At 34.9% G+C, this 14,913-nt stretch overlaps 1 protein-coding gene and 1 long non-coding RNA gene across 7 annotated transcripts in view; one reads left to right on the plus strand and one right to left on the minus strand.

The window, feature by feature from the left end:
• Positions 1–7,692: 7,692 nt before the first annotated feature.
• Positions 7,693–10,947, plus strand: zgc:162634 (uncharacterized protein LOC555881 homolog). 2 transcript variants are annotated; one of them, XM_048159053.1, is made up of 2 exons: positions 7,693–8,028; positions 10,388–10,947. In XM_048159053.1, exons 1-2 carry the CDS (start codon positions 7,820–7,822, stop codon positions 10,527–10,529), a joined length of 351 nt encoding a protein of 116 aa, XP_048015010.1. In that variant the 5' UTR covers positions 7,693–7,819; the 3' UTR covers positions 10,530–10,947. Both variants share the same exon structure in this region, with proteins under 2 accessions (XP_048015010.1, XP_048015011.1).
• An 878-nt stretch (positions 10,948–11,825) lies between these two features.
• LOC125247643 overlaps positions 11,826–14,913 on the minus strand; it is a 5,347-nt gene continuing 2,259 nt past the window's right edge. For all 5 annotated transcript variants that reach the window (XR_007180130.1, XR_007180128.1, XR_007180129.1 and 2 more), the window contains 3 exons: positions 14,790–14,849; positions 14,657–14,705; positions 11,826–12,016 (listed from right to left, as the gene is read on the minus strand). This is a non-coding gene — a long non-coding RNA (uncharacterized LOC125247643). The remainder of the gene's footprint in view (positions 12,017–14,656; positions 14,706–14,789; positions 14,850–14,913) is intronic.

The following is a 14,913-nucleotide window of genomic DNA, read 5'->3' on the forward strand; positions in this document are numbered from 1 at the left end:
GAGAGTTCTGGCATTCACAGAAATGAAAGTTCCACATTCACAGTTTGTGCTTTTGAGAAAATCTCTTATGTCCTGCCTTAACATGTACCATGGGACAAAACCCATTTATTTAAAGTCAGGAACACTTGACAACCTCAATTGAGCTCTGAGCTATCCAAATCCCTCAAATCTCCAAAGCGCAGATACACACGTTGATTTAACAAGGAAGGTTTCATGAGTCTTTCTGCTTAAAAAGGTTTACTAGAAAACATTGGAACATGCTGAAACTCCAAAGACAGAACTCTCATGGAAGTGCATAACTATTTTAGGTTTTGGTGAATCTCATCCACACGTTTTTGGTACGATCTGCTTTCACCCCACTGAAGGTTAGGGTTACCGGTGGATCTTCATGTTTACTTTTTTCCAAAAATCGCATGTTTCCATAAGCATAACATCATACAATTTAATTTGAAAGCATCAATCATTTTCGATTTGTTAACTTAGTGGCTAATTCAAATGAATTCAGTTCTCATTCATACATTTTCACCCCACTGATGGTTAGGGTAACCGGTGGACCTCATGCTTTTTTCTAACAATCATATGTTTTCATACGAACTTGTAAAATGATGTTTTCTCATGAGATCCGGTTGGAACTGACGATCATTTCTTGCTATATTTAAGCCACAAAAGTGTCTCAACATTCTCTTGTTAAAGCAACTTGAATGAATCTCCTCCATGCCCTGTGATAGGAATGAATCTAAATGAGTTTTAGAAGTGCATTTGTCAGAAGTCTCAAATATACCTGCATCCTTGAAATAGTTTGTATCGATTCAAAAAAGCAAAAAAAAAAAAAATACAGATTATATGAAACAATTTTTCATCTTCCTTCTATTTCTCTCTGCACTTCCAGACCTGTCAGAAATACAGTTTGCCTCCTGAGATGATAAAACTCCTATTCCGACTGACCTTCTGAGGGGGAAAATGAACATCTTTTTATGTATTGAAACACAACGGTTGTACACAAAAGCTCTTTATAAGATCTTGAATGGAAATGGAAGACAATGATGTTAAAATATATATATCTGACTGAATGCAGTTGCAGCATTGTTTGCTATTTCTATTATTCGACATCTTTTAGACTGTAAAACTGAACAACAATAACATTGTCACATCTGTAGTGACTACGAATGGTTTACTACATCCATATATATGGCCTTGATGATGAACCCGCTCCTTCCCCTGCTGTATTTTACTGCTGAGTAACCAGAAGAATTAATTTAGCAATATAAATTCTGCGCATGATCATTAATCAAAGGTATTAAGGCAGAACTGTCCCCGCTTCAGTGTCTCATTGATGAGAGTATTAGAAGTGTGAGAAGCCCAGAGCATTTCATGAGCTTGTTATCAGGCTTTAAAAGTGTTGGGTTAGCACTTCTGAACCTCATAATCCCACAGGCTGGGAAGCCAAACCCCCTGAGTTTATTCAATTACTGTATTCTCCCATAAGGCCCTTTCACTATCTGCTATAGTGCTTGAAGTGTTGTGCAAATGGGGCAAGCAATAAGAATACTGAACATGGAGAAATTTTGTTTCTCTATTTTGACATATATCCGAGTGAAACCACTTTTCAAATGTAGAAAAAATGTAGGGTGGGACTTGATTTTGTCCATGGGGAATTGATTGGATGGCAGGTGCGAAAGCGAGGCTGTGAGGAATAGATGTACCGTGTTTTCAATGGCATCCACTGTAAAAAGCTGTATAAATTAAAAATTACAATTAATAAAATAACAATTATAATTGTCCACAGCTCATATTGTTGGGAGTATTTTTGTCTAGTGAAATTCCTTGGAAAGCTCATTTTTGCAGTGTTTTGTCAGCAGAACAATCCAAACACACATTAAAAAACAGTACAACCCACTGAAGAGATTTACTGCAAGTCTATCCCTCACAGCCTCGCTTTCATTCGTGTTAAAAATCAAAGATGGCACTGCTGTAAATAAGGTCTATTGCCGTGATCTCATGTGAGTGACGTTTTCCCGCCCTCACGCCAGTACACGTCATGAGAGAAGGGAAGAGATGTCGCTGCAAGACGGAGAGGAGGTTACTTTGATTAAAGATTATGAGGGCACATGAATTAAAAAAATAACTTCTCAGGCTCCTTCAGGGCATCGTGTCGATGACCCATACCGAGTTTTGTTCCGATTGGCCTCTGTTAACCTTGTCTCAAATTTCATTGGCCAATGGCAGCCATGTTTCTCAAGATATGCCAATGTCCTCATAGGCTATGATGCCTCCTTGGACCAAGACAATGCATGCCAAATTTCAAGTCAATCGGACTAACGGTTGCATAGTTATAGCTTTTTTCATGTTTTTTTCATGTTATAGCGCCACCAAGTGTTCTTTTTTTTTACTGTGACTAAAGATTGAGCCCATACACATATGTACCGAGTTTGGTGAAAATATCTCATTTATTTCAAGAGTTATAGCCATTTTAGTAAAAGTGGCTCCGCCCATTTTGAATGCTTTGGCGCCCTTTTGCGACCGTGAATTAAAATTTCAACTTTTTTTTATTATTGATATTCAGACTCCAGAGAATCTTTCTGCACTGGTTTGGTTCCGATCGAGTGAAAAACCTAGGACTAGTTAGCAAAAGTATGTTTTGGACAAAATTCAAAATGGCGGAAAATTTTCTTGGCGGAAATGAAATCGGATATGCACGAGTATTTATGGTGACGATAAAAGTTCTACTTTAAGTATTGTATAAAACATTTTTGAGTAGATAGGCTATAAAAACAGGCTAACGTTTATTGGGAATACTCGATTTTCATTGGTGACTGAAACCGGCGCTACTTTCATGTTAGTCATATCTATCTGCTGACTCGCTATCTCATTTTTTATACAAACACAAATGCCGCCATCTTGTGTCTCAGGGTACGTTTGCACGACAACGATGTACTAAAAGCTGAAACGATTTTCCTTTGCTTTTTCGTGTACAGACAACAACGTTGTCAAAACGATCTCCATTCACACGGATCTAAAATCGCTGTATCCTGCTGCCAGGCCAGTAGTTGGCAATGTCAAGTCAAGTCAAGTCAAGTCACCTTTATTTATATAGCGCTTTTTACAATGCAGATTGTGTCAAAGTAGCTTTACATTGATAACTGGTACATAATTTGGCTGCACAGCAGCTCTTAAATAATAGTGTCAATGCAGGCAGATCAGAAGCACTGTTGAATAAATGTCAAGAATACTATTGAATATCAAATGTCAAGTGTCCCCAACTAAGCAAGCCAAAGGCGTTACTTTGGCATTGCTCACTTTGATGTCACTTTGTAAAGAAACGCTACGTGCCTAAACACATCACCATTTTCACAAATTCATGATTTTGTTGTTTACACAGAAACAATAATGGTATCGTTTTCAAAAAATTGCACTTTGAAACCCATTTTCAAAAGCTGAAAACTTTTTGTGTTTTGGCCGTTCATTTACACGACAATGCATTTTGGGGGCCTGAAAACACAAACTTTTGAAAATGGTTTCAAAGTGCACATTTTTGAAATCTCTGTGTAAACTACAAAAACGCAAATTTGTAACACTTTAAAAATCATTTTATAATAACTTTAAGAACATTAGCTAATATTATTACCTTATATGTTAGTTAATGGATCATTAGCATATGTTCATTTTGTTTCAAATGCCATAACAATATGAGAACAATTGAGATCACTTTTAATATCTTTAATATCCTGACTACCTGGAGTGTTTTAATGAAAAACTCTGGGTTTAATGTGTAACATCATGTAACTTTAATGTGAAATGAAGATGTTTCCTACTGAACAGAGAGTTAAATAACATTTTTTTTTTTAAAAATGAAATACTAAAAAACAAGGAGATTTAGAGTCCTTAAATTCAGCTGCATTAAATGAGGTAAAAGCATATGGTTTTTAATTCTTTAGAGTGCAAGAAATTAGCCAGTCCCATCTGCTGTGTGCTGGCCCACTCACACTTTCAAGAAACAAATTGCTGTTCATTCGTATATCTCGCTATTGGCACCATCTGCATTAACAGAAACCGAAAAGAAAGAAAATAATGACAGTTCATGCAATCATATGTTGCTCAGCGTTCCTACTGTGGTGGATAATGGAGCAGAAAAGAGTTCAGGCTTGATTAAATGGATTCACTAGCAACTGTGAAACTGTTTGTGAAGGTTGCTGGCAGGAAGTCACAACAGAAGGCAAAAGCGAAATTGTCTAATTGCCATCGGTTGGCGGAGAACAAATTGTTTTAGTTGAAAAGACCACACCAGAGATTTACAAGTTGATACAGTTTAATATGAAGATAAAAATCACAGCCAAAGGCAAGAACCCTTAGGCTCAAACAGACATTTGCATAACTGACTTCAGGTTGGTCTTTTTTTATACTTTCAACACATTTTTCCAACCATAGAGGACATGTTTATCAGATCTTTAGAAGAAATTAAGGATAACCTATCAAAATCAAACCAGGTAAATGTAATGTGTTTGTTATATATGGAAAACCTTGAATATCACATAATGAGCTTTCATTCATGTCAGCTTATTTGATCTGCTTATTTCAAATTCAGTTCATTTTCGATTATTTAGCCGTTTTTGTTTTCCCAGGGATTAACTTTAAGGTCCCAGACACAGAAGTAAACATCTTCTGAAGAACAAGAGGGTATAGTGAGATTTCACATGGAAGAGGCAATCGATTCATTCAGTGCAACGAAGAACGCACCTACCCACAATGCAGGCTGTCCTGACTTTGGCTTTGTTTCATTTGACATGCTTGGCAGGTCTGTGAACTGAGCTCTGTGGCGCTGCCGAGCTTCTTCCCAGCTTTCGCTTCTCCATCAGCTCAAAACAGAAGAAAAATTGACAAGAAACGGCTTAGATATTTAGGGATATTGAGGGGAATGTGTCCCAATTGGTGGTTATGGTGGTCATAGAAATGTCAACAGGGCCTATCATCGAATAAACCTCATCTGCCTTGGGCAAGAGGTCTGCCTCAACAACACATGCCAAATTGCCAATTGAATGGCAGATAAAACCGGTCAAGTCTTAAAAAAAACAAGCAGGATTTCTGGACGAGAGAACAACTGCTCCACTTATGAGACTCTTCAAGAGAGTATAGCTCTCAAATCTAGAGGGCAGTTTTGAGGAGGTTCTGGTGTAGTGACAAATTGCCCCCATCCTCTCTTCAGCGCCTGATTACAATTCCTGCATAATCATGTTATGATAAATGCAGTTTCAGCTACATTATTTATGTCTGTGTTAGTTAGCTTATTGTCACGGAGGGCACAGAGACAAGAAGGTAAGATCCAAATGCATCTTTAATAGGGCAATCCAAAAACGTAATCCATTCGGGCAAGAATCAAAAATCAACAGAACAGTCCACAAAAAACAAGAAAAACAAACAGTGAAACCAGTGACCATAAATGAAACCTCGATAACACAAGCGCAAAAACAAACCAGGTATAAATAGACAGACACTGATGACCAAACACAAAACAGCTGAGTGCAATGACAGGATAATGAGTCCGGGAAGTGTGTTATGGGAAATGAAGTCCAAGAGTATAACCACAACATTTGTATAACCACAACAAAACCATAGTTAAACTGGTTTTTGTAGCAAAACCACATTTTTTTTTTTTTTATTTATCGTAGTAAAACCATGGTTAATTTTCTTAAGAGTTATTATATTATTATTAACAGTTAATCAAGTGTCAGAAATTACGTTAAATTGGTTTATGAACTTATAATTTGTTTTCTTACGCATTATAGTATATCATCATTCATATTAAGATAATCATTAACTGACAGTTTGTAGAGACCCAATTTTGAGGGAGGACTCGATTAATCATGACACCGGCCACCCCGCTAGAAATGTTACGTTCCCAGAACATTCTCAGAACGTCCCCACTGGTGTAAAGGACGATGTCTAGTAACGTTCCCAGAATGTTCAGAGACGGTCACGATGTGGAGTTCTTTTAAGGTTTGGGGAATGTTATTTGGTGGACGTTCTGTTAACTTCCCAAATGTCCTCTTTGTAACGTTCTTGCATGACCATAAAATAACCAAAATAGAACGTCCCCCTAAACTCATATCGGGGACGTTATTAAATGACCAACAGAGGACCGTGTGGGAACGTTCTGTTAATGTCCCAAATATCCTCTTTGTAACGTTCTTTTTTTGACCATAAAATAACCAAAATGGAACATCCATCCCCCTAAAGTCATATAAGGAACCTTGAACTGCAGCACTTTCATTACCAAAAGAGGACGTTTTAGGAACGTCCCGAATGTTCTGTAAAGGTTCAGAATTTTCGTCACCTTTAGAGAACTTATATGGAACGTTGCGCAAGGTCCTGAGAACGTCGCCTTCTATGTGGGCACCTCTAGAAATCAGGAGGTTGGTCAAACCGTTGCTCGAGTCTGTTGTTTGTTTGAATAAAGCTTATGAAATCTCTCTTCCACTCAAAATCACAGGATCAGTGAAATGGTCAATATACAATCTTTTTGTATATACTATATTTTGTATTACTTTTATATGCACATGCACTCCTGAAAGCTTCTGTCTATGATTTAAGTCTCAGCTCTTTTCACAATAAGCTCTTAAAAGTCAAGTTTCTCTTCTATGTTGTATCAGGCCATTTGTGGTTGTTAAACTGTTTTTGTTCAATAAAGTTCTTGCAAAAAAAAAAAAAAAGTCCAGTTTCTCACTGCTGCAAGAGTTTGTACATCTGTGTGTTTAACAAACAGATCACTGGCGACATCTGCTGGTCATGAAAAATCTCTTTTGGGTTTCTGTTTTAGACAAGAGCGCCACACACTGGTTTCATTAAATTATTTCGTTTAACGAGCCATACAATGTCACAATTCTATCCAATAAATCTATTTTAAATGCTTAAATGCATATGCATTTATCTCCCTTTGATTTCTTGGAACCAACACGTTATTTCTATCATTTCAAAAATCAAAATATAATTCATTATATTTTCCTCATATAATTAATATTCAATTCAGTCTGCATTGAACCCTTAATTTAATTTAAATTTAATTTCATAAAATGAAAATTATGATTGTGATTTTTACTATTATTATTATTTTAGAATATTCGTTTACATTTATAGTAGGCTATTATTACTTGTAATTTTTAATATTTATTTTGATCAGTGCAAATAATAATAATAATAAAACACGTGCTGCAAAAGAAAAAAAGTTGTATAACAGTGGCATTTCAAAATTATTGTTAATTATCTCTGTCTTAAATCTAAAATTATCTCTGTCTTAAATCTAAAATTGTAGCCTAATAGTTTAGATTATTCATTTACATTTATTGTAATATATATATATATATATATATATATATATATATATATATATATATATATATATATATATACTTTTTTATTATTACATTGATCAGTGCAGTTAATAATAAAAATAATAAACGTGATGCAAAAAAAAAGTTGTATAACAGTGGCATTATTTCACAATTATTGTTAATTATGTCTGTACTAAATCTACTAAATTATTATTATTATTAATATCCAAATATTTTATTATTACAAAATATCTGGATCTACTTTCTATTTTTATCCTGTGCAGACCAGATGAAACCACATATATGATTATCTGAATGACATTTCTTTTCAAACTAATCTAATCTGTGCAGCATTTTGCTATCGGAACCTCTCAAGAATGTAAAAGATCAGGGGACACATTTACAGTCGCGCCAAGTTTAGCGCTTCCGGTTCACTGTTGGCCTCTGTCAAACGAGTGAAACAAGTTCAGTTTCTAGCCATACATCTCTCTTGGGATATGTCTCATGCTTTGAGGACACTTACCACAGGAGTTTTGATCGCGCAGAGATCTGTGACCGTCCAGCCGCTCTTGCGTCCTGTGAGCGCCGTGAACACCCGAGCGCAACAGCGGAGCCGGAGTGATGGAGTGAAGGGCAGTGAGAGTCAGGCGTTTGATGTGTCCCTCCTTGAGTTTCTTGTGTGTCCGCTGTCCAAAAAACCCTTGAGGTATGATTGTTCACCGTGTATGATATTAATGATAGTTATCATAGGAGTTTAATAGCAGTGCTGATGTTATACCATCGGTTGAAAATGTTCCTTGCGAATTTTTATCATGGCAGATATAGCTTCTGACAAATATGATCTGTTACAGTTAATATGTTTGTTAATATTTTTAATGATATGTTACTTATAATTAATTATTTTTAAGTTATTACTTCTTATTTTAAAATTTAATATAATTTATTATTATTTAACTTCAAAAAAGACAAAAATGGTATAGAATTACACACGCGCACACACACACTACCAGTCAAAAGATTGTAAACATTACTATTTTTAATGTTTTTGAACGAAGTCTCTTATGCTCATTAAGGCTGAATTTATTTCATAATAAATACAGAAAAAACAATAATACTGTGAAATGTTATTACAATTTAAAATTATGATTTTCTATTTTAATATACTTTAAAATATAATTTATTCCTGTGATCAAAGCTGAATTTTCAGCATCATTACTCCAGTCTTCAGAGTCACATGATCCTTCAGCAATCATTCTAATATGCTGATTTGATACTCAGTTATTATCAATGTTGAACAGTTGTGTTGCTTAATATTTTTTTGGAATCTTTGATACTTTTTTCAGGATGCATTGATGAATAAAAGCATTTATTCAAAATATAAATCTTTTCTAACAATATAAATCTTTACTCTCACTTTTTATCAATTTAACACATCTGTGCTGAATAAAAGTATTAATTTCTTTCAAAAAAAAAAGAAAGAAAAAAATTACTGACCCCAAACTTTTGAACAGTAGTGTAAATTGTTACAAAAGATTTCTATTTTAAATAAATGCTGATCATTTTTTGATCATTTTTTTTCATCAAAGAATCCTGAAAAAGCATCACAGGTTATACAATATTAAGCAGCACAACTGTTTCCAACACTGATAATAAATCAGCATATTAGAATGATTGCTGAAGGATCATGTGACACTGAAGACTGGAGTAATGATGCTGACAATTCAGCTTTGCATCACAGAAATAAATTATATTTTAAAGTATATTAAAATAGAAAACCATAATTTTAAATTGTAATAATATTTCACAATATTATTGTTTTTTCTGTATCTATTATGAAATAAATGCAGCCTTAATGAGCATAAGAGACTTCATTCAAAAACATGAAAAAAAAAAAAAAAAATATATATATATATATATATATATATATATATATATATATATATACACACATACACACACTACCGTTCAAAAGTTTGGGGTCAGTAAGTTTTTTTTAATGTTTTAAAAAAAATATCTTCTGCTCACCAAGCCTGCATTTATTTGATTAAAAATACAAACAAAAACAGTAATATTGTGAAATATTATTCCAATTTAAAACAGCTGTTTTCTATGTCAATATACAGTAAAGTGTCATTTATTCTTGTGTTGGCAAAGCTGAATTTTCAGCATCATTACTCCAGTTTTCAGTGTCACATGATCCTTCAGAAATCATTCTAATATGATGATTTGATGCTCAAGAAACATTTATGATTATTATTAATGTTGAAAACAGTTATTTACATTTTTATTTCATTATGCTATGATGAATAGAAAGTTCAAAAGAACAGCATTTGTCTGAAATCTAAATCTTTTGTAACATTAAACACTACCGTTCAAAAGTTTGGGGTCAGTAAGAATAGAAATAAAATTAATCAATACTTTTATTCATCAAGGATGAGTTAAACTGATCAAAAGTTACAGTAAAGACGATTATAATGTTAGAAAATATTCTATTTTAAATAAATGCTGTTCTTTTGAACTTTCCATTCATCGAAGAATTTTGAAAAAAAAAAAGTACACAACTGTTTTCAACATTGATAATAATCATAAATGTTTCTTGAGCATCAAATCATCATATTAGAATGATTTCTGAAGGATCATGTGACACTGAAGACTGGAGTAATGATGCTGAAAATTCAGCTTTGCATCACAGGAATAAATTACTTTGTCAAATATATTTAAATAGTACACAGTTATTTTAAATTGTAATAATATTTCACAATATTACTGTTTTTTTTACTGTATTTTTAATTAAATAAATGTAGCCTTGGTGAGCAGACGAAACTTCTTTTAAAACATTAAAAATCTTAGTGGTTCCAAACTTTTGGACTGTACTGTATATATATATATATATATATATATATATATATATATATATATATAGCATCTTCCTTTTATATGAATTAATTTAGTATGGTTTTATAATAACTATTTTGTCATTAACTTTATTTACTGTGGTAAATTTGCATAAGTGATGTTTAGATTATTTGTAATACTAATACATGTTTTTCCTTCTTTCTTTTAAGGTATGACGAAAGGAGCAATGAATTAATAAACGAAGAGCTTGGCATCGCATATCCCATCATTGATGGTATTCCTAACATGATCCCACAGGATGCACGAATGATCCATAAGACCGCAACGACTGAAAACCCCACTGAATCTTGAGTTTATAAAGCAAATATTCATTTTCTGCCACAATGTTTTTCTCCCTGTCTACAGTAACTGTTCTTGTGCCATTGATATCTTTGTCCGGACTGTTTTACTCGGCGAGCGTGGACGAAAATTTCCCCCAAGGCTGCACGAGCGCAAGCAGCGTGTGTTTCTACAGCCTGCTGTTGCCAGTAACTATTCCCGTTTATGTTTTCTTCCACCTTTGGAAGTGGATGGGAATCAAATTATTTAGACACAATTAGACTGTAATTTCCTTTTTTAATTCCCACACAACATGAGACAATTTCAATTTTGTGAACAATGCTTGCTTGTAAACAATAGACATTGAAGATTCATATTCAAGAACATTTAACTGGAAGTAAACATTTAAGAGAACAATGTAAAAATACACAATAAAACTGCAAATACCAAAGCTTTATGTCTTTGTTTGCATGTGCACAGAACTCACAAATCTAGCTTGGTATGATTTTACTTCTTTGCTCTTTTCTCAACACTTTCCGTGAACTTCATCAAAGGGCACATGGGCTTTGGTGAATCTTCGCCCTTCAACTTAAAAAAGAAAGACTCGTTCAAGCGAGTCTGAACGACTTTCAGCTGGAGCAGATCACCTTTGGCCTTGGGTCCCGTATCACCGTCTTCACTCGACGTGTCTGATGTCTTCAGTGTGGGTGGGTTTGCAGACTCTACAGTGGGATGTTTTGGCTCGTGCATTCGTCTTGTTCTGTCGGGCAAACTCAGGTCCACCGGTTCCTCCGAGCACATGGATGTGTTCTGCTTCTGCTGCTGAAACCTGAGAGAGCTGGAGAGCGCTGGGAAGGTAAAGAAGTTCTCGGTTTGAGTGGTTGCTTCAGCTGTTGACCCACATGAATGCTTCTCTGGTGCCTTCACAGTAGTGGCCTCATTGCAGCTTGAGCTGCTGGAGATCTCCACATATGGATCCAAGAATGATTTCTGTGTGATAAACATGTCTTGGCTGTTCATTTCTTCAGCTGTATTGGATTCCAAGCTGCTTTCGCTGACAACATGCTTCTTTCCAAATTCATTGTAATTTGTCTTTGCAGGTTGGTTTTCCTCAATTGGCAAGTTGAAGATGACTCTCTTTTTAATCTTCCCTATCTCTTTTACTCTTTTATGACGATCGTTCTCAGTTGAACTTGGTTGTTTTGTCTCCTGATCAGGGGAGATGAAGATAATGGGCTGAATTTGGTCTTTATCTTCGGGCTGTTTCTTTATTTTAGGTTGCTGGAATTCATCCTCGAGTTTGGTTTTCTTCTTTGCCTTTTTTCTTTTCTTGGTGTTTTGCGTTTGTGTCAACTCTGTCTCACAGCAGCCATCATGCAAGAAGAAGTTTGGCACACACTTGGTTTTCCTCTTATCCTTTTTTTCCTTCTTCACTTTCTTGTTTTTGTGCTTCTTGGATGCTTTAAAAGCATTTTCAACAATGGGAAAAATCCTTGTTGTTGGGAATGAAGCCATTTCCTCTACAAAATCAGAGAGCAACAATAAAGCACATTGGTTATTTGACCAAAATCAGCAAGAAATAAGGCAAATACACAAGGAAGTAGACTAAGTACAAAAAAAAAAATGACAGTAAGAGTAGGCAGAATCCCTATGTACAGATGTGAACGTATATAAAACTGTCTAAATATAAATATGTATTGACATAATACATATTTATCCCTATATACATGCATGCTCTATATACTTGGTGCTGTGAAATCAACCGGTAACACTTTACAACCTGGTTCCATTTGATAACATTAGTTAACTGCATTAGTTAAAGGGTTTATTCACCCAAAAATGAAATTTCTGTCATTAATTACTCACCCTCATGTTGTTCCACACCTGTAAGACCTTCGTTCATCTTCAGAACACAAATTAAGATACTTTTGATGAAATCTGAGAGGTATATGACTCGTCCATAGACAGCAATATAATCAACACTTTCAAGGTCCAGAAAGGTAGTAAAGAAATTGTTAAAATAGTCTACGTGACTACAGTGGTTCAAACTTAATTTTATGAAGAGACGAGAAAACAAAAATAATGACTTAATGACTGAAATAATGACTGTTGAACAATATCTTCTCTTCTGTGTCATTCACATACGTTGTTTACGTCCAGCGCTTCCAGGTTCTACAACAGAATGCCGACTCATTATTGGCCGGCTCCTGCGTCAGCATCACACGCATGTCGTGCTGCTCACATGATCAGCTTTGGCCAATACTGAGCCGGCATTCAGATGTAAACACGGAAGCCTTCACTGTGATTACTGCGTCGCCTGTGTAAGGATAATGACAGGGAAGAGATAAGATTGTTGAATAAAGTCGTTATTTTTGTTTTGTTTTTGCACACAAAGTATTCTCGTCACTTCATAACATTAAGGTTGAACCACTGTAGTCACAAATGTTCAGCTGTATTTTGATTTTAGAAAATAAGCACATGATTTCTCCCCTCACAAATCAACTGTTTCTTGTTTTTCACTAGCATGTCTCTTAGGTGTTGAGGAATAGTGCATCTTTGAGCCTTCATTCAGTACTAGTAAAATGCTTCAGTACTGTTAAAATCTTTTTGCTGTAAGGTATCTGTACTTTTACTCAAGTATGGTTTTCAGGTACTCTTTACACCTCTGAATTAACTAATACATTATTAAAATCACAAGATGTAGTTTATGTTTATTCATTTTGCAGACGGTTTTATCCAAAGCGACTTACAAATGAGGGATACAGCAAGCGATTCATCGTAAAGAGGTGCAGGTGTAAAAAATAAAGTAAAGTGCTCATAATAAAAAGTTTCGGACATTGCTTTGAGTAGCATAAGCTAGAATAGGGAGGGATTAAAGGAAAGCGAAAGCATAGTTTTTTTTATGTTTTTAATTTTTTTTTGTTAAAGGTGCAATATGTAATATTTTCTGCCACTAGAGGTCACTAGAGGCCTATTCAAAACAAAGGCGTAGCTTGATGACGCCAAGTTTGAGCACGAAATCTTGGGACATGTGGTCTTCACCTCACAGCCGGTGGAAAACAATCGGGATAGGACTCAGGAAGAAATCATGTTCATGGATGCGATTATTAACGTTACTGTAGTATGAAGCAGATCAGGACTGAGTGTTGTGGGAGCTGAACGAGGCCGCTGGAGCGATTGCGCAACACATGCCGCGAGCAGCTGAACTTTTATTATGTCACAGTTGCCAGTGCAGCTTCCGCTTTTCCGGTCATGAGTATGAGGTAACGTAGCTCTGTTTATCATATTAGATACATTTGAGAGTGTTGAAAATGATGTTATAAAGTTACTCTGTGCGTTCGCTCGGCGGCTGCTGTGAGACACTGTTACACACTGCAGTAAGATAGATCGATTTTAGAATATCATATTAAATGCTGGATGGCTTGTGTTGATAAATGACATGCAATTAATTTTAAAACGTATTGAAAATGCTGTATTACTGTTACTAAAAAATAAAGCTGCATCTGATTATGCTATGTTAGCTACTTGACAAAATAGTATTTTTTTAAATAAAGTATGTTACTCGCAAAAAATCAAGACAATTGATTTAAACAAGACTAAACGTGTTGAGCAATATAACAACAATTAGTTTTCTGTCTATAAATATATCAAAACAGTTGTTCCCTTGTCTATTACAACATATTAAAGCATCTTTGGTGTTTCCATGTTTTCTACAAAATAAAACCGGAAACCGAGGATAACGCGGGTATGACGCAGTTGACAGGCGACTCCTCACACGTCCCAGAGCCTTGGTTAAAATTGCAATTTTCTCAAGATTTACAAATAGTTGCAAACATTTGGGATATTGTAAGTACTCAAGTGAACAAAATATATAACACTGGCCTAGTGGTTTTTGGATATTTTACTGCAAAATTCTTACATATTGCACCTTTAATGGACCTGAGCTAACATTAACTATCAATAAACAGTTCATTAACTTACCTTAACAAAGTTTAATACATACAATAACCAAAGTATATCCCAGTTAGTGCAATAACTAACGTTAACAGATGGGACCTTATTGTAAAGTGTTACCATAAACCATTAAGTAACCTGATGTAAAAAACAAAACTGAATGCTCTACCATAAATTATAGTGTATAAATGTTAGTGAATACTCACATGCCTCATTAAAGTGAAGTGTCCTTGTCCTGTTTTCCCCCAATAACATCTGTTGATGTGATAATATTCATTTAATTCAATTGCATGGAATCAAATTTTATAAACTACGTGCCAAATCGAGTATACCTCTTACCTGACAGGCTTCTGAGGATTTAGCCGGTCACCTTTTCTCTCAGAGAGCTGGACCTTAAAACTACAAGGACATTATTGTGTTTACATTTGTAAAACATGAAAAACACTGTAGCTAAAGTTGACTG

Source organism: Megalobrama amblycephala, linkage group LG15 (genome assembly GCF_018812025.1).
Source record: "Megalobrama amblycephala isolate DHTTF-2021 linkage group LG15, ASM1881202v1, whole genome shotgun sequence".
Taxonomy (NCBI): domain Eukaryota; kingdom Metazoa; phylum Chordata; class Actinopteri; order Cypriniformes; family Xenocyprididae; genus Megalobrama; species Megalobrama amblycephala.